This window comes from Leptonychotes weddellii, chromosome 1 (genome assembly GCF_054177405.1).
Source record: "Leptonychotes weddellii isolate Sample4059 chromosome 1, ASM5417740v2, whole genome shotgun sequence".
Lineage (NCBI taxonomy): Eukaryota > Metazoa > Chordata > Mammalia > Carnivora > Phocidae > Leptonychotes > Leptonychotes weddellii.
The window spans coordinates 118,419,408-118,440,987 of NC_138369.1; the positions used below are offsets into that span (position 1 = coordinate 118,419,408).

General features: G+C 44.8%; 1 protein-coding gene across 6 annotated transcripts in view; it reads right to left on the reverse strand.

The window, feature by feature from the left end:
* Positions 1-21,580, reverse strand: part of ABCC5 (ATP binding cassette subfamily C member 5) — a 165,823-nt gene that overhangs the window by 11,969 nt on the left and 132,274 nt on the right. For all 6 annotated transcript variants that reach the window (XR_014148456.1, XM_081830472.1, XM_081830487.1 and 3 more), the window contains 10 exons: positions 20,059-20,161; positions 16,971-17,155; positions 16,435-16,581; positions 16,014-16,143; positions 14,493-14,646; positions 14,279-14,407; positions 11,280-11,466; positions 9,861-9,950; positions 7,302-7,491; positions 4,126-4,285 (listed from right to left, as the gene is read on the reverse strand). Coding sequence is in view for 5 of the 6 variants with exons in the window: in XM_081830472.1 (XP_081686598.1) it covers positions 4,126-4,285; positions 7,302-7,491; positions 9,861-9,950; positions 11,280-11,466; positions 14,279-14,407; positions 14,493-14,646; positions 16,014-16,143; positions 16,435-16,581; positions 16,971-17,155; positions 20,059-20,161 (1,475 nt within the window). In the remaining variant the exon portion in view is untranslated. The remainder of the gene's footprint in view (positions 1-4,125; positions 4,286-7,301; positions 7,492-9,860; positions 9,951-11,279; positions 11,467-14,278; positions 14,408-14,492; positions 14,647-16,013; positions 16,144-16,434; positions 16,582-16,970; positions 17,156-20,058; positions 20,162-21,580) is intronic.

The window sequence follows — 21,580 nt, forward strand, 5'->3', positions numbered from 1 at the left end:
GCCACATAGTAAGTTCTCAATAAGCTTAGTGACTTCCATTATCGTTGTTCTTTAGAGCAGCAGTGTCTGGCACAGAATGACCTTTTCCCATTTTTTTAAAGATAATTTTTTTTTAAAGATTTTTTATTTTTTATTTGACAGAGAGCACAAGCAGGGGGAGTGGCAGGCAGAGGGAGAGGGAGAAGCAGGCTCCCCACTGAGCAGGGAGCCCGATGCCGGGACTCGATCCCCGGACCCTGGGATCATGACCTGAGCCGAAGGCAGTCGCTTAACCGTCTGAGCCACCCAGGCGCCCCTAAAGATAATTTTTTTAAGAGCCAGTTTAGGTTCACAGCAAAACTGAGAGGAAAGTAGAGATTTCCCATCTATCTTGCCCAGAATGACTTAGCAAATGTTGGATAACACCTAGTGTTCTTGATGTAGTTATTCTAGACTCACATTACTTTCTGATATTGAAAATAAGAAGCTTTTGGGAAATTCCAAGTTCCACAGAAGCAAAGACTATCAAAAAAAAAAAAGAAAGAAAGAAAGCAAGAAAGAGAGAGAGAAAGTAAGAGAGAGAGAAGAAAGAAAGAGGAAAGGGGTCCCCCTTCAGCAACAGAATAATTCAGAGACAACAATAAGACCTTGAGATTCTAAGAAAGAAGCTGCTTCAAAGTTAGAACAGCTTCCATTCACTCTAGAGGGCTAACTGCTCCTGTCTGACTAAACCAAAGCAGAATGGGTCAGTTGTGCTTAGTCATTTTTGCCGTGATTTTGAGTTGGGGACCAGAAATATTCCTCAAAAGTAAAAAAATGTAATGGGCAGACTGAAAGGGAGTGAGGGGATGTGAATAGGAAGAAAGGAGAACACTGCCTCTTGCTGATGAATGGCCACCAAGCAGAGATGCTCCAGGGGATGAGAAGATGCCCAGTCCCCATAAGCAGACTGAGACTCACAGACAGACTATAGAGTGACAGCTGAGGACAACTAGTCTGAGAGGCCAGTTAGCCACCAGCCAAGCTGAGCTGTAGACTGTCCCCAAGGATGGAATGCACTCCAGCAAGGGCTGGTTAGGGCAGAGGGGAGGGATCTCAGGAGGCACAGGGTCCTCTGTGGAAAGGAAAGGAAGGTACTACCAAGGCCATGAAAGAGGGAAGGTCGGCAAAAATGTTTAGGGTCGGGATGAGAAGAAACCTCTTATCTTAGAGCCAGCTCTCAGGACAAAAGGCACAGGAAAGGGGCTGGTCGCAGAAACACAGGCCCTACCGCCAGATAAGGGAGGGCTGGCTGCAGCTATTGGAATGGACAGAGAGTCTGACTAATCTAGGGAGCGATATGGCCCCAAATGATCTGGTCTGTGATTTAGGTTATATTTGTATGAGAACAATTCAGACATTTTTATCTCATCACCTTAAGTTTTACTTGAATTTGGTTTTACCTTGCTTTCACTCTGAGAGTTCCTTATGATTTTTTTTTTAAAGATTTATTTATTTATTAGAGAGAGAGAGAGAACGAGTGGGAGGGGCAGAGGGAGAGAGAATTCCAAGCAGACTCTGCGCTGAGTATGGAGCCTGATGTGGGGCTCCATCCCATGACCCTGAGATCACACCCTGAGCAGAAACCAAGAGTCAGACACTCAACTGACTATGCCACCCAGGTGCCCTGAGAGTTCCTTATGTTTTAACTGCATGTTGGTATCTCAAGAAGATGTGTCCACCCTCACTGCTGGCTAACGGTAGTAAAGATAGTTTCCATGTTCAGGGTCTCCAGGAGACCGCTGGGAAACAGCCGATCTATCCTGCCCTTGCCTTGGGAAACTCATTATAGGCTTTCTAATTTTCTAAGAAAAGCAAAAGAACACCCAAAGCTGAATGTTCTTTGGGATTTGTATGAGACCTGAGAGGACAAAAGGAAGAAGACAGTAGGTCTGGGATTTAATTTGTCCTCAGGCTCTACTCCTGACTTAAAAAGCCAAAATTACTGTTGGCAGAACATGAAACTTATATGATTTCCTAAATTTGTACAGCTGACCGCCCAAACAGCACTCTTAGCTCAATAACGAAAAACTCAGGGCAGCAGAACACCAATTACAAGCTTGTCTGTCAAGCAGCACCATGTCACTAGAGCTGGTAACAAATGGCCCCAACTCCCAGCATTTCCATGAGGTTCTACAAACAGCAGCTGCACAGGCCAGCAGGTCAATTCTTAACCCTTAATTCTAGTACATGTGCTGCCCAAACAAGCCCTTAACCACTCACTCTAGAAGCCCCTGATTCACAGCCACAAACGAAGTGCTGTAAAATTTACAAATGAAGAGTGAGGATTCCTGGTGGCAATGTATTTAACACAGCCAAGTTTAACACACCCTGTTTCTTAATTCTTTTCCAAATGATGATGAGAAAATGGTTCTTTTGTCCTGAGCTAAAAATTACAAGGCCAATTATATTCTCAAAGGCATTCTTGTGGCATCTAAAAATAGGGATTTATGGGAGGGAAGAGCAGATCTGGCAACACCTCTTGATTTCTTAATTTTAGACCTGAGTCTTCGATAAATTCTAATTCTCTTCTGACATTTGTTTGACCTTATTATCTCAGGACCCAAAGAGAATGATGGAGCAGCATCGACAGATCCAATCTATGCTGCCCAAATTCATTAGTGTTTAGAGAAAATGCCAAAATAAATACACCCAAGAGTGCGGGTAGGTGAGAATTCATTCTACCTACCAAACCTCCTTGCATCAGTGAGTTCAGGTGCCATTTCCAAAGAAAGGGAGGGGACCTAATTTTAAAGACAAGTCCATGGTTATTTGAAATTAAGTTGGTACCAATTTTTTTGAAGACTGCTAAAAATTAAAGAATTTCATTTCATTAAAAAAAGTCCAATCTAGGTCAGCTGTATAGTTAAAGCTATTTTTAGTTCAAAGAAGAAGCAACTTGAACAGACGTGGACAGGAATTACAGAAACCCATTGTTCCAAGGAGGCAAATGCTTAAGGCAAATGCTAAGGGTGACGGTAGGATAAGGTATAGGGAAAGTCAATGGGATTAAATATATTTCCTTCTTAGTTACTATTTTTTTTTTTTTTTAAAGAAAGAGAGAGAGAGATCTCTGCCGTCTCTTCCTTTTCTTTCTTTCTTTCTTTTTTTTTTAAATGTTTTATTTATTTATTCATGAAAGTCAGAGAGAGAGAGAGAGGCAGAGGCAGAGGGAGAAGCAGGCTCCCCGCCCAGCAGGGAGTCCGATGCGGGACTCGATCCCAGAACCCTGGGATCATGACCTGAGCCGAAGGCAGATGCTTAACCATCTGAGCCACCCAGGCGCCCCTCTTAGTTACTATTTTAACAGGTCAAGAGGAGGAATTTTAGGGGCACCTGGGTGGCTCAGTAGGTTAGGCATCTGCTCAGGTCATGATCCCCAGGGTCCTGGGATAGAGCCCCACATCGGGCTCCCTGCTCAGCGGGGAGTCAGTTTCTCCCTCTCCCTCTGCCCCTCCCCACCGGCTTGTGATCTCTCTCTCACAAATAAATAAGTTTTCAAAAAAAAAAAGAAAAAAGGAGGAAATTTATCTTAGGCATCCCGGCAGATTTCAGAGAGAGAGAGGCACCATTCCAGAGTCAGAATCAAAGGTGGGCGAAGATACTGGAAAATGAAAACACCTGAGTGATAACAAGGTCTGAAAACCACCATGAGAACGGTAAATTGAAGCACACATAGGACAGATGACAATACGGAGTGGGAGGAAGAAGGAAGATGGGATGAGGCTGACGGGCTGCTACTGTTCACTGCTCACTATGTGCCAGGCTCGGTGCGTGTGTAATTTGTATCAACTTAACCAATCTCCACAATGACAGCCCTTAATAATATCCCCACCTTACAGGTGAGGTAATGAGCTTAGACGTGGGCAGGTAACTTGCCTGAAGTCACAGGGCAGAGATCTGAGCCCAGATCTCTCTGACTTCTTCACCACATGCTTCAGGGCCCTCAGCCCCTGTTTTGTGGAGCTGCCCCTTACTTCTGCAGTAAGAAGTGGTGGGAAAAGCACTAGGCTTGAGGTCACTCGATCCCAGTCCCACATGGAGGCTCTAACGTGCCCATCTGGCCTCAAAAGGCAGCACAGAGCACACGGGCACTCGGATCCTCACCTCACGGTGCCACTGAATAACACTGGCTCTTGAGGAATAATGGACAGCTTGCTTCGGAGGTCAGCAAGGCCAATATCACTGATTCTCACTCCGTCGATCTTGATGCAGCCTCCAGATAACTCCACCAGACGGAAGAGGGCCATCCCCAGAGAGGACTTCCCTGAGGAGTCAAAAGACATGCAGAAAAGCAGCTCAATTAGCAAATTTCATGAAGACAAAAACTGGTTTAATCCCCCCAACCTCTGGGCAAAATCATCTATTTTTCTAGTTCTCTTCAATTATTATTTCATCTGATTAAGATAATGTAGAAAGTGATAGCCAGAAACAGAAAAAAATGCACTTTCCTGAGCTACAAGTATATACATTTAAATCACACAGCTTCAGCCTGAGAAGGAGTTTGAGGTACTACCAGGTACTCTTATTTTCATGAGAATAAATTAGAAAAATGCCTGCGTTTCACCTTAGGAGTGGGTACACGGGCTTTCACGCATCTCAGGCAAAGTGAGGAGAACAGAGTTCTTACAGCAAGGGGCTAGTGGCAAACCAGAGGACAAGATGTTTTCTCTCTCTTCTGTCCCCTTATCGTAGGTGAGAGAGAAACAAGACAAGACCCCCCACCATCCTGGGGTAAACACACAGGGAAGGAGTAAATAAGTGGCTGCAGATGACTCTACCATGATAAGGAACTGTGACAGAAGAGCAGGTCTGAGGGGCACCTGGGTGGCTCAGTCGGTTGAGCACCTGCCTTCAGCTCAGGTGGTGATCCTAGGGTCCTGGGATCGAACCCCGCATCCAGCTCCCTGCTCAGTGGGAAGCCTGTTTCTCCCTCTGCCTCTCCCCCATGCTCTCTTTCTCTCTCAAATAAATAAATAAAATCTTAAAAAAAAAAAAAAAAGGAATCACCATACTGTTAAAAAAAAAAAATAGATCAAGTTGTTCCACTTTAACAAAAGATGCTACCTGGACTAGAAGATTTTATAGTTCTCTGGATCTAGACTACCTTCGCACTGACGGGATGTGCTACTAAAAGAGGCCATGAAGTCCTCGCAGTGATGTCCTTGACTAGGGCCATGGCAGAGTCAGGGTCTACGAGTCGCTGAAGAAGCTTGTTCGGATTAGTTTAGACTTTGTAAGTCAGGCTATTTATAATTACTTTATTTTTTCTTATTTTTTTCCTGTCACTACTTATGGTTTAAGTCTTTTTTTTTTTTTAAGATTTTATTTATTTATTTATTTGAGAGAGAGCATGAGAGGGGGAAGGAGCAGAGACAGAGGGACAAGCAGACTCCACACTGAGTGTGGACGCAGCGCTCAATCCCACGACCCTGAGATCATGGCCTGAGCCGAAACCAAGAGTCGGACGCTCAACTGACTGAGCCACCCAGGCGTCCCTGGTTTAATAAAGTCTTAATGAATAGTTCAGTCTGTCCCACCTGTATTAAGGATTAAGGAGAATCACAGGAGGGGACATCAGTCAGAGCCTTCAGGACATCAGTCAGAGCTCCCAGTGTACCCCTGGAGCCCATGTAGCAGAGGGAATTTGAGGGAGAAAGCAAAGGAAGAGCTTTGGGGACAGCCACCCTCCTTGGCTGAACATTCTCCTTGCAGCGTAAAAAACCTACAGACAGTGTACTATTCTGACATGAAATAATTCCTTCAAATAGGAAGCAGGAAATGGCTTTTTCTTCTCTTCTTAGCAGGTTCTTTCAAGTAAATTGGCCAGAAAAGACACAAGGTTTTGTTTTGTTTTGTTTTTAATGGAAAGAAACAAAGCGAGAAGAGTTTTGACGCCAAGGAAGCATGGAGCCCCCAGAGCTGATGAGAAGTGAACCAGAGAGACTTCTTATACCAGGTAAACCAGTTAGTAAATGAAAACAAGCCTCAATCTTTGAAATGTTACTGGGGAAGGAAAGAGGGAAAGAAATGAATTACTCAAGTCTTGACCCTAGAAATCTAAAGAAGTAATATGATTCTAAGTGTGAAGTAAAATGCCTAAATGAGAGCCAATTCTCTATTTCTTTGCAACTGATGTCAGATCAAGAAAATAATTTCTGTCTTCAAAGAACACAGGTTTCTTATTTAGAGCTACGTTAGCATCTGATAAATACAAGGCAACACTGGCATTATGTCACAGATGACTTAAATGTTTTGTGTGTTTTGACCTCACGGAAATAAGGATATTCACTGCAGTACTATTCATAATAGTGAAAAATCGACAACAACCTCAATGCCCTACAATTAGAGACTGGTTAAATATAAATTATGATACATCCATAAAATGGAATTTTATATCCTGCTGAACAGAATTCATGTCACAAGCTATTAATTGACATGGAAAAATATTTGGTAGATTTAAAGGCAGGCCATGAGACGGTGTGTGTAAAATGACCCCATTTTCATAAACATATTTGCTGATAGAAAAAGCCTGACAAGGGGCACCTCGGTGGTTTAGTCGGTTGGGTGTCTGCCTTTGGCTTGGGTCATGATCTCAGGATCCTGGGATAGAGTCCCACGTTGGGTTCCCTGCTCAGCACAGAGTCTGCTTCTCCCTCGCCCTCTGCCCCTCCCCCCACTTCTGCATGCACGCGTGCTCTCTCGCTCTCTCTCTCTCAAATAAATAAATAAATAAAATCTTAAAAAAAAAGCCTGACAAGATACCTACTAAAATATTAACAGTAATTATCTCTAGATAGTGGAGTTTGTACTTCGTATATACTCCAAGTGTTCTGCATTGAGAATGTATACTTTTATGATCAGAAAAAGCACTAAGTGTTAAAAAAGCAGGGTTGAGAATACACTGAGAAAATTGGCTTCAGAGAGACCTTACTCATCACTCATTAATATGGAGCTGGTTTGAAGGGATGAGAGTGATAGTCAATAAACAGCAAATCATGGGCCCCACACTTTTTTTTTTTTTTTTTTTAAAGATTTTATTTATTTATTTGAGAGAGAGAATGATAGACAGAGAGCTTGAGATGGAGGAGGGTCAGAGGGAGAAGCAGACTCCCTGCCGAGCAGAGAGCCTGATGCGGGACTCGATCCCGGGACTCCAGGATCATGACCTGAGCCGAAGGCAGTCGCTTAACCGACTGAGCCACCCAGGCGCCCCCATGGGCCCCACACTTTTAACTCCGATAGATTCAAATGTTTCTCCAGAGGCCTTGGCTCGCTCTTACCTGATCCAGTCCGCCCCACGATGCCAATCTTCTCCTTGGGTTTGATGGTGAAGGACACCTTCTTCAGAACCAGAGGCAGATTTTCTTGGTACCTCATCTCTGCATTCTCAAAGGTCACCTCTCCTTCCTGGGGCCAGTCAGGGGAGGGAGCCTTGTTCTTAATTCTGGCAGGTGCTTCCAAAGAGAGAGTCTGGGGAGACAGGAGTGGCTGGGTCAGACTGACCAGCTTCTGTGGGAGCTGCGAGGCTTTCAAAGAGAAGTAAACGCCAGACAACCACAGCAGTCATACAGAAGCAGCTGCTCCCTCTTCCCTTCCCATGGAAGATGCCCTTGGCAGCACATGCTTATTACCACTAAACCAGACAGAGTGCGATGGTGACTAACTTCACACTTAGCCATTTACAACGGCCACGAAGCAGCATGGGGGGGGGGGCGGGGGGCAGTGGCCTTCCAACTGTTTTTTGTCTTAGGGAACTTCTCCACAAAACTGCCTTGGAGGCCAAGGGTGGGGCATGAGGCCTTCCACGGCTCTTCAAACACAGCCCTTTTTATTGGAATTCTTTCACAATATTCTACTTGAAACAAGATTCCACCATTTGAAAGCCAATCGCCCAAACCCAAAGGAAGGCAACTACCATTTCCTGAACATTTCATCAGATCCTGGCATTCGGACGTATCAGTCACCCCAGGAGACATGGGCTCGAAGCTCAATCTGCCCCCAATCGTGATGTGACCTGGATATATCACTTCTTCACTCTAGGTCTTAGTTTCTCATCTGCAAGTCGTGGGGACTGGATGAGAGAATCGTGGAAATCCATTCAGCTTTAAAAATGCTGTGTAACTGCTTGGGTAATTTTTGTTACCAACAGTCCCACCTTGCAATGTTTGAAAATTCTCTGGCAACTAGTCACGGGACTTTACGGCCTCCTAGGGAAGTGAAAGCCAACAGCTGTGGAGCTCTGGGCAGGGATGGGGGTGGGGCTGGGAGGGCAGGTGGAGACTGACATCTTGAACTCCAAGCTGGAAGGGCTCCGTGTTGGCAGAGGCATCCAGGTTGGGCACTGGCAGTGGGAGCCAGTCCTCAGAAATGTGACTGGTTTGTGCAGGGTCCACTCTACCATGACTGACCATCACCGTGACCTTTTTAGCAAGAGACTCTCACCAACAGCAATTTTTTTTTTTTTAAAGATTTTTATTTATTTATTTGAGAGAGAGCATGAGAGGGAAGAGGGTCAGAGGGAGAAGCAGACTCCCCGCTGAGTGGGGAGCCCTATGTGGGACTCGATCTTGGGACTCCAGGATCATGACCTGAGCCGAAGGCAGTCGCTTAACCAACTGAGCCACCCAGGCGCCCCACCAACAGCAATTTTAAATCAAACACTACACACCCAGATACTGTCCCCAGACATGAGCACTGGGCAAAGAACCCAATGGATAAATGAAAGGAACAGCTATTAGCAGATATTTATCTGCCATAGATAGCTATCTGCCATTCTTTCTGAGAATAATAATGTATAAGTTTAAGAAATATCCTACACTTAATGAGGTTCATTGTTAAAACAGTTCAGGAAAGCATGTCTGCTGGAAAATGCAATTTACATAATATGCTAGTTCTCAACTGAAAGGGTAGTTTTTCAAAATTATGTTTTAAGTCAATTATCTGGAAATTGAGATATATTCTTCCCACATAAACCATGATATAAATGCTGATAAAGTCTCTGGGCAGTTCCCAAAATAGGTAACTTCTCTGAACTGAGTTAAATTTGAGAGTCTTAACTACTTGTGACTCTGCTTCTCTCTATAGAAAACTGCTTTCAGCGTCCCAGCTGGGACATGCTCCGGCCGCAAGACGCTGCCCTGAGGTAGCACTGAAGGGTTACTGAGGGAAGGCAGGAAGAGTCAGTTCATCTCAGTATCAACAAAATTAAACTGGTTTCTAAACTAGGAATGCAGTTTAGAATTAGCCACGGAGCTTCTAAAATGTCAGAAGCCTGGGGCTCACCCCAGATCGACTGTATCAGAATCTCCAGAGATGAGGCCTGCGTCTGTCTCTGCCTAAAGCTCAGCAGGGATACCAACGGCCATCCCTGGTTAAGAACAAGTGAACTAGGGTCGCCTGGGTGGCTCAGTCGTTAAGCGTCTGCCTTTGGCTCAGGTCATGGTTCCAGGGTCCTGGGATCGAACCCCGCATTGGGCTCCCTGCTCAGCGGGAAGCCTGCTTCTCCCTCTCCCGCTCCCCCTGCTTGTGTTCCCTCTCTCGCTGTGTCTCTCTTTGCCAAATAAATAAATAAAATCTTAAAAAAAAAAAAAAACAAGTAAACTAGAATAAGATTTAAAACACTCCATGGTTTTAAACACTGTAAGGAAAATGACCTACATTCTTAATCAGACACAATTCACAAAAACATTTAGAACCTCTTAGGATAATCTCTTCTCCACTCCACACAGACTGAAGAGACTGCTGGTCCTCGCCTGTGAGAAACAAGCATCCTCCTTGCACCACCACCCGAGGCAGCAAAAGGGTAAAAGGGTCATGAAGAAAGGCTTTCGCGTCCTGACCTGGATGTAGTGGTTGATCCTCTCCACTGAGGTGAAGCGGGCTTCTGTCTCGGATGCCAGTCTGACGGTAAACTGGAACAGGCCGGTTAACTGATAATGGAAGGCAAAATCCAAGAAGGAATTCATTATGAATACATGTCAGGCCAACGCCAGAAAACGTCTCCCAGCTAGGGGATTACAGTTCAATATACCAACGAACCGGGCACCGGCAGCAGCTGGTTTTACGGACCGAGTCATTCTCTAAATGTTTAACATGATGCCTACTATCCCCCAGTCCATTGCAATTCTCAACAAAGGCAGGTGGCATTGTGGGACGGCTGGCGCTGACTTCCCTGCAGCCAAAGGCTTTCCATCCATTTTCACATTTCCAGCACACACATCCTCAGCTGAGTAACTTCCGGGCTTCCTGCCGAGCAGCCTGCACCTGCTCTGGCAGTCACAACAAATGGAGATCTATATCACCCTGTGAGCCGCTGGTGAGAATGCAGAGCCCCCTGGGCACCTCACACTGAGGATCCTGAACCACAGTACTTAGAACACCTATTCTCCCCCTGATGATCAAGTAAGTCCGTATAACATGGACAGGCATCTTTGAGAATCTGTGAAGATACATTAGCTCTTCTTGGTTTTGTTTCCCTACTTATTTGTTTTGACCTTTCTGACATGGAAAAAATGTCAAACATATACAAGAGTAGAAAGGGCAGTATAATGAACTCCCATGTCCTTAAAAACCTGCCAACTTATAGATAACATTGTTTCATCCATACCACACCACCCATCTGCATTATGTGAAAGCAAATCCCAGACATCCTATCCGTTCATTCTTAAATAATTTAGCTTGTATCTAACACATAAAGACTCTTTAAAAACACAATACCATTGTCCAACACCATGATGACATCTAAAAAATTAGTAATAATTCCTTAACATCTACAAATACTTAGTGCTCAAGTTCCCAACTGTTCTCTGAGCTATTTAAAGACCTTAAACCATCCCTAGGGGCCGGGTCTACATATGTAACAGTTTTGGGAAAATCAGGGGCCTGAAAATAAAATGCATGTAAGAAGCATATTGAGGACACAGTATTTCTTAGAAGACCAGGAAGACGCCAGAAACGAGAGGGTGGTGAACGTAGAAACCTGTAATTAAGAAACCATTTTCAAAATCGTGTTTTTTTATAAATAAATGGCACCTATTTCTTCAACATGTGCAACAGACTTAAATCCCTTTGTTCCTATATAACACACGTACCTCTCTCCCATCCTCTCCACCCCAGCCAAGTCCAGGCTGTTACTAAGAAAGTAGGTGGGCAGAAGCTCTAGGAGTCTCAAAGGCTGAGGGAGAGCCCCCTACCATGCCTCTCCTAGGCCAACACAGAACTCACGTGAGCAAAGGTAATGCTCCATCCCTGAGACTGACCTGGACGGCATAGGAGATGGCAAGACCCGAGTAGGCGGGGGGAATCTGCCCGTGCATGAGAACAATCATCAGCCCAGTGGTGGTGATCAGGGCAATGCTGATCAGGTCCAGCCGCACAGCCAGCCACCGCATTGCACATGTGAACAAGAAGAAAGGACCTTGGTTGTTATCCAGGAGCTCCTGGTACCTGTGAGGGCGAGAGGGCGACAGAACACCTAATAGGCAAACAAAGTACCACACCATCCTGAGAGCGGGTGATGTCAGAGCTCTGGTGAATTATGGGGAGGACTAACTTTTAAGTACTTCCTGTTTGTCCCTAGGAGAAGGATATGGAAATCTAAGGGCTGCAGAGTATTCCAGGCTCTGCACATAGGACAACTTGGGGTTTTCTAGTTTTATTCTTTCAAAGAAACATGTTCAAGACATTAGGGAAAAATACGTATGTTAATGACAGAACAAATGCACAGGGAAAGGAGACCAAATAAAGAGGCTGGTTAAGCTCCAGAAAAATGTCTTAGGTCAGGGGTCCCTTCCTCAAAGAGACAGGCTACATAGGCAAACTGCAGAAATGCACTAAGACCTGGAAAGATAAACTCGCAGACTTAAAGTGGGAAAGTGGAAAATGTCTGCTGACACACTGCTGTTGGGCAAAATGGTACTTGTTTCCAAGGCCGTGGAGCACAGAAGCAGGAAGTAAACCACAGCAAAAAAGACCTGGACAACCTCTGCCATTTAAGGAGCGAGACATTACTGTCCCCAGGGGTCCTAGAGAGATCAGACCCCATCCAAAGGCTCAGGTGTCACATACACATACAATTAGAACGCCTGAGCAGGAAGTCTTGCCAAGCAAATGTGCTTTGCTTTAAAAAAAAAAAAATCACTTTTCCTCTTTATGTAAGATATTTGGAGAAAAATTAGGAAATGCAGTAAAGAAGAAAATGCAGTGTTCTCACCACTCAGTTAAAACCAGGGTTAATAGTCTGCTGGATCTTCTTCCAGCATTTTTTCCAATATAGTTAAATGTAGGTATGTATGTATGTATGTACATACACATGCATGGAGCGTATTTTACTGTTCTTCTCTTAAAGTGATGATTATTTTTCTGGGTCATTTAACCTAAACTTTCTTCTTTATTTAAATTTAATCATTAACATATAATGCATTAGTTTCTGAGGTAGAGTTCAGTGATTCATCAGTTGCATATAACACCCAGTACTCATTGTATCACGTGCCCTCCTTGATGTCCATCACCCAGTTTTCCCATCGCCCCCACCCCTCTCCCCTCCAGCAACCCACAGTTTTTTACCTATGGTTAAGAGTCTCTTGTGGTTTGTCTCCCTCTCTGATTTCGTCTTATTTTATTTTTTCCTCTCTTCCCTTATATACATCTGTTTTGTTTCTTAAATTCCACATATGAGTGAGATCCTATAATTGTCTTTCTCTGGTTGACTTATTTTGCTTAGCATAATACCCTCTAGTTCCAGCCACATCATTGCAAATGGCAAGATTTCATTCTTTTTGATGGCTGAGTAGTATTCCATTATATATATATATATATATATATATATATATATATATATATATATATGCCACATCTTCTTTATCCATTCATCTGTCGATGGACATCTGGGTTCTTTCCATAGTTTGGCTATTGTGGAAATTGCTGCTATAAACATTGGGGTCGTGCATGTGCCCCTTCAGATCACTACATTTGTATCTTTGGGGTAAATACCCAGTAATGCAATTGCTGGGTCATAGGGTAGCTCTATTTTCAACTTTTTGAGGCCTTTTTTTTTGAGATGGAGAGAGAGAGAGCTAGTGGGGGTGGGGGGCGGAGGGAGAGGGAGAGAGAGAATCCCAAGCAGGCTCTAGGCCCAACTCAGAGCCAGACATGGGGCTTGGTCTCAAGATCATGACCTGAGCCAAAATTAAGAGTCAGATACTCAACCAACTGAGCCACCCAAGTGCCCCTAAACTAAACTTTCTATTTAGATTTTCTTTTTAAAATTAATTACTTAATTTTTGGAACAGACATTAGTTTTTGGAATAGACAATTTACATACAGGATAGAATATTTAGACAGCATAAAAAGTTTTACCATGAGAAGTCAGTTTTTCTCCTGCCCATCCACCAGCTACTCAGTTCCCCTTTCCAGTGGAAACTAGTACTTCCTTGTGTATCCTTTCAGAGATTTTCTAAATGTTATATGTACAAACACATACCTAAAAGGGAGCATATCATACACCCACATCTGTACCTTGCTCTTTCACTAATGGATTGTAGAGATCATTCCATATCAGTACCTATAGAACTGTCTCATTTTCTTTTAAGATTTATTTATTTATTTATTTATTTATTTATTTGAGAGGGAGAGTGAGAGAGAGCGTGTGGTGGGGAGGGGCAGTGGGAAAGGGAGAAAGAATCTCCAGCAGACACCCTGTTGAGCACAGAGCCCGATGCAGGGCTCGATCTCACGACCCTGAGATTATGACTTGAGCCGAAATCAAGAGTCAGATGCTTAATCAACTGAGTCATCAAGGCGCCCATCTCATTCTTTTTAAGGGCCACATACTATTCTTATTTAACCAGCTCTCTCTTGAAGAACATTTAAATTAGTTCCAATCTCTTGTTAATACAAATCTCAATGACTGTCTATGTACATAAATTTGTCATCTAAACAATGTTCAGCAGATAACATAAAATGTCGGTTTAATGTCAATGACCATCACTGTTCCAAAAGGAAAGAAAAGAAAAAAGAAAAACTCCTTCAAATATAGCCATTTAGAGTCCAAAGCCAATAGACTCCAAACCTGTAGTTTTGTCTTCTCATTTGCTTAGAAAGGAGTTCCAGCAAGTGAGTAAATTTTAATCAGAGACCATTACATCACTTGGTAATGAGCTTTATAATCCCCAGCTCTGGCCTTGAAGGGCCTCTTAGACTTATTAAATGCTGGTATGTTGACTCCCCTTTGAGCCCTCCGGCCGCCATCAACACTGACCTGTGCAGAAATTCCTGCCCTTTGTTGTAGGCGTGGATGGTGGCAAGGCCCTGTATGCTGGATGTGATGTGGGAGAGGAAAGGGGACTGTGTGATGTTGTCCAGACGCTTCAGCTCTCGAATCAGGACCCTAGAGAGAGAATGAATTCTGTGTCACAGCAGTAGACAAACAACCCTGGCTTCATCGCTGGGAGATGTGAACACTTCTTGTTTACCTGGAGACAATGTGCAGAACTGAAAAGAGGATGAAGAGGGGCCCCACCGCCACCAGGAACCACGGGAAAACTCCGGCGATCATACCAACACAGAAGAACACCAGGATGACATTTTGGATGAACATCTCGGCCTGGAATGGCAGGCGCACATCGACTGGGGAAACCACAAGGGAGCAAGGATCAGACTGCTGGGACCCACAAACAGGGAGAGTGAGACCAAAAATTTTTAAAAAACACAAAGAGGTTCCACAAATTCTCTATCTCAAATGTGTGTGTTGTCTTTTAAATCAAAGAAAAATCTAGAAACCTGCTTGATCTCATTTTTCTTGTCCCAAGGAAATCTAAGTGGTCTTTCTCCCCCAGGCCCTCTCCTGGGTTTATGAGGCTACCCAACCCCTTTAAACAATTTTCCCTTTAAAAGTCATATACTTCTGTTGTAAAATATTTGGAAAATAAATAGGCAAGAAGGAAACATAATCTTTAGTCTTACCCGTAACAATAAACTGCTGCTAACATTTGAGAAATTTTTCATTATGGAAAAATTTAAACATACACAAAAATCAAAAGAATGTAGAACCTTCAAAAGTTATCAGTATTTTTTTCATCTTCTCTAGAAGGGCTATCTCCTCCTCCCACTTTTTTTTTTTTGGCTGGAGTATTTTCATAAAAATCCCAGACATGTTGATATCACTGATTTTTTCCTTTCCACCTTTCCTCCATTTGTGTGTGTGTGTACGCATCAGTTCTGTGTATCAGTGATGGTTCTGATCCCTTGTTATCTCTGGCCATGGCTTTACATTGGCTTTATCAACATCTGAAACAAACTCCTGTGGAGGCGGCACAGGGTGACAGTTAAAAGCATTAGCTCGAGGCTAAAAAGATCTGGGCTCGATTCCCAGTTTTGTTATCTAATAGCTATGTAATCTTGGGCAAGTTATTTAACCTTTCTAGACATCAGCTTTCCCATGCATTCAGTGGGTGAATCAATACCCATCCCATAGGGCTCCTGTGAGGATGAGGATAATGTATCTAGCACACTGCTGGTTACACAGGAAGCCCTCAATAAACGTCAGGTGCTATTACTATTATACTGAGCTATGAGAAGGAGTTAAGTTCTGGTGCTCGCACAGCCCACACAGCATCCAGAAAACCTGCCAGAGGTTTAAATGTCCAGGAACCAATGCACTACCCTCAAAGTAAACATGTTCTGGAATCTCAGACGCTCCCGTCCAAAGTATTTAGGCCAACTCGATTCTCTGAACTTGTTTTCAGGTTAAATGAGCTCAGGTGAGAACTTAGATGACAGGTGAAAAAACCAGATGGGTCCTTAGCCTAAGTACAAATTGCAACCTGGAGAAAAGTCCAAAACTAAACTGTTCCTGGTGTGGACCCCAGCAGCCGCTGCACTCTCAGAACATACGGATGGATAGATGAGCACGCCTGGCGGGTTATTTAGAAGGCTGCAGAGCACGGGGAGCTGCAGCTTATGCTCCAGAGCATAAAAGAAGCAGTGAGAAATACCTTCATCCATGTCTTTGGAAAACCTGTTGAGAATCCTCCCTGTGGGGGTGGTGTCAAAGAACTTCATAGGGCTTCGGAGGATCCTTCGGAAAAGCTCGTCATGGAGCCGGGAGGAGGCTCGCAGTGTGCCCTAAGGAGCAGAGGACAAAGTGATCAGGGCCCAGAGACCCAAGGACTCAGGCAGACTCAGTTCGTATTTACCCAGGTCCCAGCTCCAGAAGACATCCACTCGCAAAGCTGGAGAAGGGCAAATGGTCACAGAAGAAAGAGGTGGGTACTCGGAAAAGGCTGAGGCTAATGGGATACAGGTCATTTCAGCTAAATCCTGCTTCCGAGGAGCTCCCCTGCTCAGAATGAACCCGAGAGAGGCTGACCACACAGTCACTAGGGAGAGGAGACGCAGAAGCCACCCGCTGCATACCTTGACAAAGACAACTCCTCGAATGGCTTTCAGGATCAGCATGACTGCCATGGAGAGGGCGTAGATGCTGGCATAGTACTGCATGAGAGGATTGTCCTTCATGCTGCTGCTCAGAGAGGTCTTGTTCCCTTGCGTCACTGTGGCGTTCTGTTTGGAGGCAAGGCTCTGTGAGGGAAGACTCCTAAGGACAGCCAGGAACTCCTACTTGGGGCCATTCTCAGCTCAAAGGAAGGGGCAGGATAATGACTGTGGGGCCTGGTTGCGGCAAACACAAGGCAAGCTTTGCCCGTCCCCTTCTCTCTTTTCTAGTGGAGGAGGGCAGACAGCCTCCAGGGGTCCTGCTGCTACATAGCTGGTCAGGGAGCAACTATCCTGTGAGGCCACGTTAGGGGCTCATCTTTTGCACCCTGGGTAATCCTTGTTCACTAGTTCTTTCCATCGAAAACTAGAGCAGTTTCCCCAAGGACAGCCAGAGAATACAAAGAAACAGCGACATTCTGAGACAATACACTTTTCCCATTAGTGAGGAAACTTACCCCACTTCCTTGCTTGATCCAGTAACTCAACCACCAATTGCTGAAGGCGGTGCTACCCACATTCAGCATGAAAAGGGATATAATGACCAGGAAAGCCAAGGGGCCTCCCGCGGCCTGGATGTAGACACCGTATACTGACCAGGGCACTGAACCCTGCCCCTTTTCTTCCAGTTGCACCAGCTGCCCTAGGTAAGAAAAAAAACAAAACAAAAACACATGAACTCAGCAGGAAAAAGCTACTTTTCCAAAACTAAGTCACTTATAGGAGAGCAGACTCAAAGAAAACCTATAGTTTCACATGGCTCTAGATTAGAATTCTTTTATCCTGGCTAGAATATTCTTCCATTGAACATTTACTAAACACCACTATGAACCGGGCCCACGATGAGGCCCTGGAGCAATTAAGCCCACGTCCCTGTCCTTGAGATCTGGCAGAGGGTCTTTCCACAGCCTGGTAGGACAGACAAAATGAACACAGAATTATAATAAAATATGCTGAATGCAATGCTAGAGATATATGCAGGGCAGCACGGGAACATCCAGGTGTACCTAACCTCCTTGGGGGAGCGGTTTCAGGGAAGACTTTCTGCTTTCTGTATGGTCTCAAAAGGTACACCAGGTGGGGAAAAGGTGGGCATCAGCACAGAGGTAGGAAAACAGCCAGCCAATTCAGCAAGGATGGACCATTAAGTGCACCTAACAAGCGGCAGGAGGTAAGGTCGATTACGGAAGCTTAAGAGAATGGGCTACACATGCGTGGAGATTTGACTCCCAGGCTATGGATCTGTGGATGGCCAGATCAGCCGCCTCTGGCAGCGAGCAGCCTCGTCCATGCATCCTAGTGTCCCGTACAAATGATGGCATTTTCTATGTGTGCCCTATCAGGACCAAGATGAGAAAACACTGCTTTGAAATGGGAGGCCACTGAAAGACTTCCTGAGGGAAAGTGAGTTGGTTGGTCACCCATTTTTTTTTTTAAAGATTTTATTTATTTGAGAGAGGCAGAGAGAGCGAGAGCACATGCAGGGGGAGAGGCAGAGGGAGAAGGAGACTCCCCGCTGAGCAGGGAGCCCGACGCGGGGCTCCATCCCAGGACCCTGAGATCATGACCTGAGCTGAAGGCAGACGGTTAACCGACTGAGCCACCCAGGTGCCCCTGGTCCCCCATTTTTAACTAGACCTCTCAGCTGTCTGCATGGGGGACAGATTTAAAAGGAAGCAGCTGTAACACTCTAGGTGCACGATGATGGGGCTAGAACCAGGGTCGTGGCAATGGGGTTGGAGGTTCGGGAGGTAAATTCATTAGACCATGGTGATCGGCTGAGGAGGAGAGAAAGGCTCAAGGGTACCTCCTGGAGGCTCCCTGGGACGGTCAGGTGACTGATGCTGATGCCCTAATACAGAGAAACAGCCCTCCAAAAAGCCAGTGCCTCTATATCACGGGCAACGTCTAATTATCTTGGAACAAGCCTCACGTGCCTGGAGTACTTGAAGAGTTGTGAGTATCCAGGTCAGGGGCTCTGTAGATGAGAACAAACATTCCCTCAGGGTTCTCTGGGGTTTTTGATACTGCCTGTGCCAGGAACAGAGAGATGACTCAGCCTTCTGTGCTGTGTTTGTTTTGTGTGGGTACAGGTTATCTTAAATCACACCCAATGCAAAGTCTCATGCCTGGTTTACGGAAAGAAAGAAAAGCGGCAGGCTGTGCTAAGTCAGGATGGTCAACTCCTAACACCAAACAACTGTGCAGTTTTACGAACAAGGAAGTGAAAACAGGCCCAGGGCCAAAGTCCTGGATTCATAACGTGAGGTGACTCGGTGACAACAAAAGAGAGCTTTAAAACAGGGCTGCGCTCTTTGTTCTGTATCTCGGGTAAACTGGTGCAGCTTAAGATTCACAAAGGTGAAAATGCCGGAGGCATTACAAATAGTTTTCCTAACTCTCAATATTTGCTTTAGTTGATAAGATAAAGGATTTAAGAAACCAGAGCCAGGACTCTGGCCGGGGAAAGTCAGGCAGGAAAAACCTGCGCTGTAACTCTTCAGCCTGGCCCTGTTGTAGCCTCATCAGAAAAAGCCAGGAGGAGGCGCCTGGGTGGCTCAGCCGGTTAAGCGACTGCCTTCAGCTCAGGTCATGATCCCAGAGTCCCAGGATCGAGTCCCGCATCGGGCTCCCTGCTCGGCGGGGAGTCTGCTTCTCCCTCTGACCCTCCCCTCTCTCATGCTCTCTGTCTCATTCTCTCTCTCAAATAAATAAATAAAAAATCTTAAAAAAAAAAAAGCCAGGAGGGTAACATTCTAATGAGGGAGCTACTGAAGATGTAGACACTGCTCGTGCTGAAACATCTCTTCCTGGACTGGCACTGACTTTTATTTTTAAGATTTTTATTTTTAAGTAATCTCTACACCCGAAGTGGGGCTCAGAACTCACAACTCTAAGATCAAGAGTTGCAAGCTCTGCTGAGTCAGCCACAGACTGGCACTGACTTTTGTTTGTTTTTTAAGATTTTATTTATTTATTTGAGAGACAGAGAGCGAGAGAGCGAGCATGAGCAAAGGGGGGAAGGGCAGAGGCAGAGGGAGAAGCGGGCTCCCTGCTCAGCGGGGATGCGGGGCTTGATCCCAGGACTCCGGGATCATGACCTGAGCTGAAGGCAGATTGGCACTGACTTTTAAAGAGCAGAGGTGAGGGGTGCCCTCTGCCCTCCCCTACCCATGCTTGCTCTCTCTCTCTGAAATAAAATCTTCAAAAAAAAAAAAACAAAGGTGAATCACAGGAAGAAGGGTATACCTCTACTCATCATTCCATTTCTCCTTACTCAAGATGACTCAGCTATGATTACAGACACCTGACCCACAGTATGTAGCGAAGGCAGAGGATTAAAGGTCATTCTTACTGTTTTGGTCTGTTTAAGCAAACAGAAGGCACCTCATAGTCCCCCAATATTATACAAGAATTTGTTATTCCAGAAATATAAGGCCAGAGGACTCTACAACACACAATGCTGTCAAACATTATGAATTACCACTTGGCATACTTTCCGATAAACTTTAATGACAAATCTAAAATCTCAAAAAAGGTCATTACCTTCCTCTGGCTTCACTGCTTTCTCCTTCTTTACTGATCCTGTTTTAGGACCTTTGTCTTGTGATTTCTTCTGTGAACCGCTGGTTTCTTTTTTTGAATTAATCTAATATTAAAAAAAAGTGTCTCTCGTTACAATACGGCCATTCAGACAAATGTCCACAGGCACACTGGAGAATCATCTTCAAGCTGCTGCTATTCTTGAGAAGAGATACATCAAACCTCTTAAAAGGGCCACTTTCTTGTGCTTCCTCACCTCCTTCAGTCTTCGGTATCTGGGTTCCTATCCTGTTATTCCATAGACATTGCTTTCCCCAATGTTCTCATCCACTCCAACTTGCCCAAAGTATTAGGGCTGGGGCATTCCCATTCCTTCATCTCTGATCTCCACATTACTAAATCCAATCATAGATCTGACCATTTCCCACTGCTACCACAGGATATACTCAAATTCAGCCTGGTTTTGCAAAACCTCCACATTCTGGCCCTAGCCCGACTCTGTATGTTCTTCTCCCATTCCTGTGACTTCTACTCTCCAGCCACACTGGATTTCACACCATTCCTCACACCATCCTGCCATTCCCCACTTCTGGACCTTTGTCCACACTGGTTCTTCACTTGGAATGCCCCTCCCCTCACCCCAACTCAGTTACAGTTATCCCCATTCAGAGGGATTCAAATCTTAAATCCTCCCTGAGGCAACTTAGACTCCTCTAGGATAGAGCTCACCCCTCCCCTGTTCTCCCAGGCACTCGGTTAGTACTTCATGATAGCATGTTGCAGCAAATGTGACCTGGTGTTACAGTTCCCTATAAGAGCATCAGAGCATCGGTCTTGCTTAGCAGACTGCGAGTCCCTCGAGGATGAGATGATGCCTGACTCACGGTGGTAACCTGTACCAGACCTAGCACCAAGCACTGCCCATAATAGGACACAAAGTGACTTAATAAACATGCATCAGATTGTACCTGAGATAACAGAGGCTACTTAATGCTCCCCTTTTGAAGTTCCTCTTATTATCTTTATATAGAAAATTCCCTTAATTTAGTTTACTACATTTACTTCTTAAAAGATTTTACTTTTAAGTAATCTCTATGCCCAACATGGGGCTCAAAGCTATAACCCCGAGGTGCCTGCGTGGCACAGTTGATTGAGCATCTGACTCTTGGTTTCCACTTAGGTCATGATCTCAGGGTCATGGGATTGAGCCCCAAGTTGAGCTCTGCACTCAGTGGGGAGTCTGCTTGGTATTCTCTCTCCCTTTCCCTCTGTGCTCTCTCTCTCTCTCAAATAAATAAATAAATAAATCTTTAAAAAACAAAACAAAACAAGCCTACAACCTCGAGATCAACAGTCCCATGCTCTACTGACTAAGCCAGCCAGGCGCCCTGAGCTTACTACATTTAATTCTATGTCATTGTCAGCCTCATGACCCCAGTTTGCTCTCCAACTAGACTTTTTAAACGGACAGTGAAAAAAACCAGAAAATATAAAATTTAAAGCCATGACAGAACACAAGATGGGG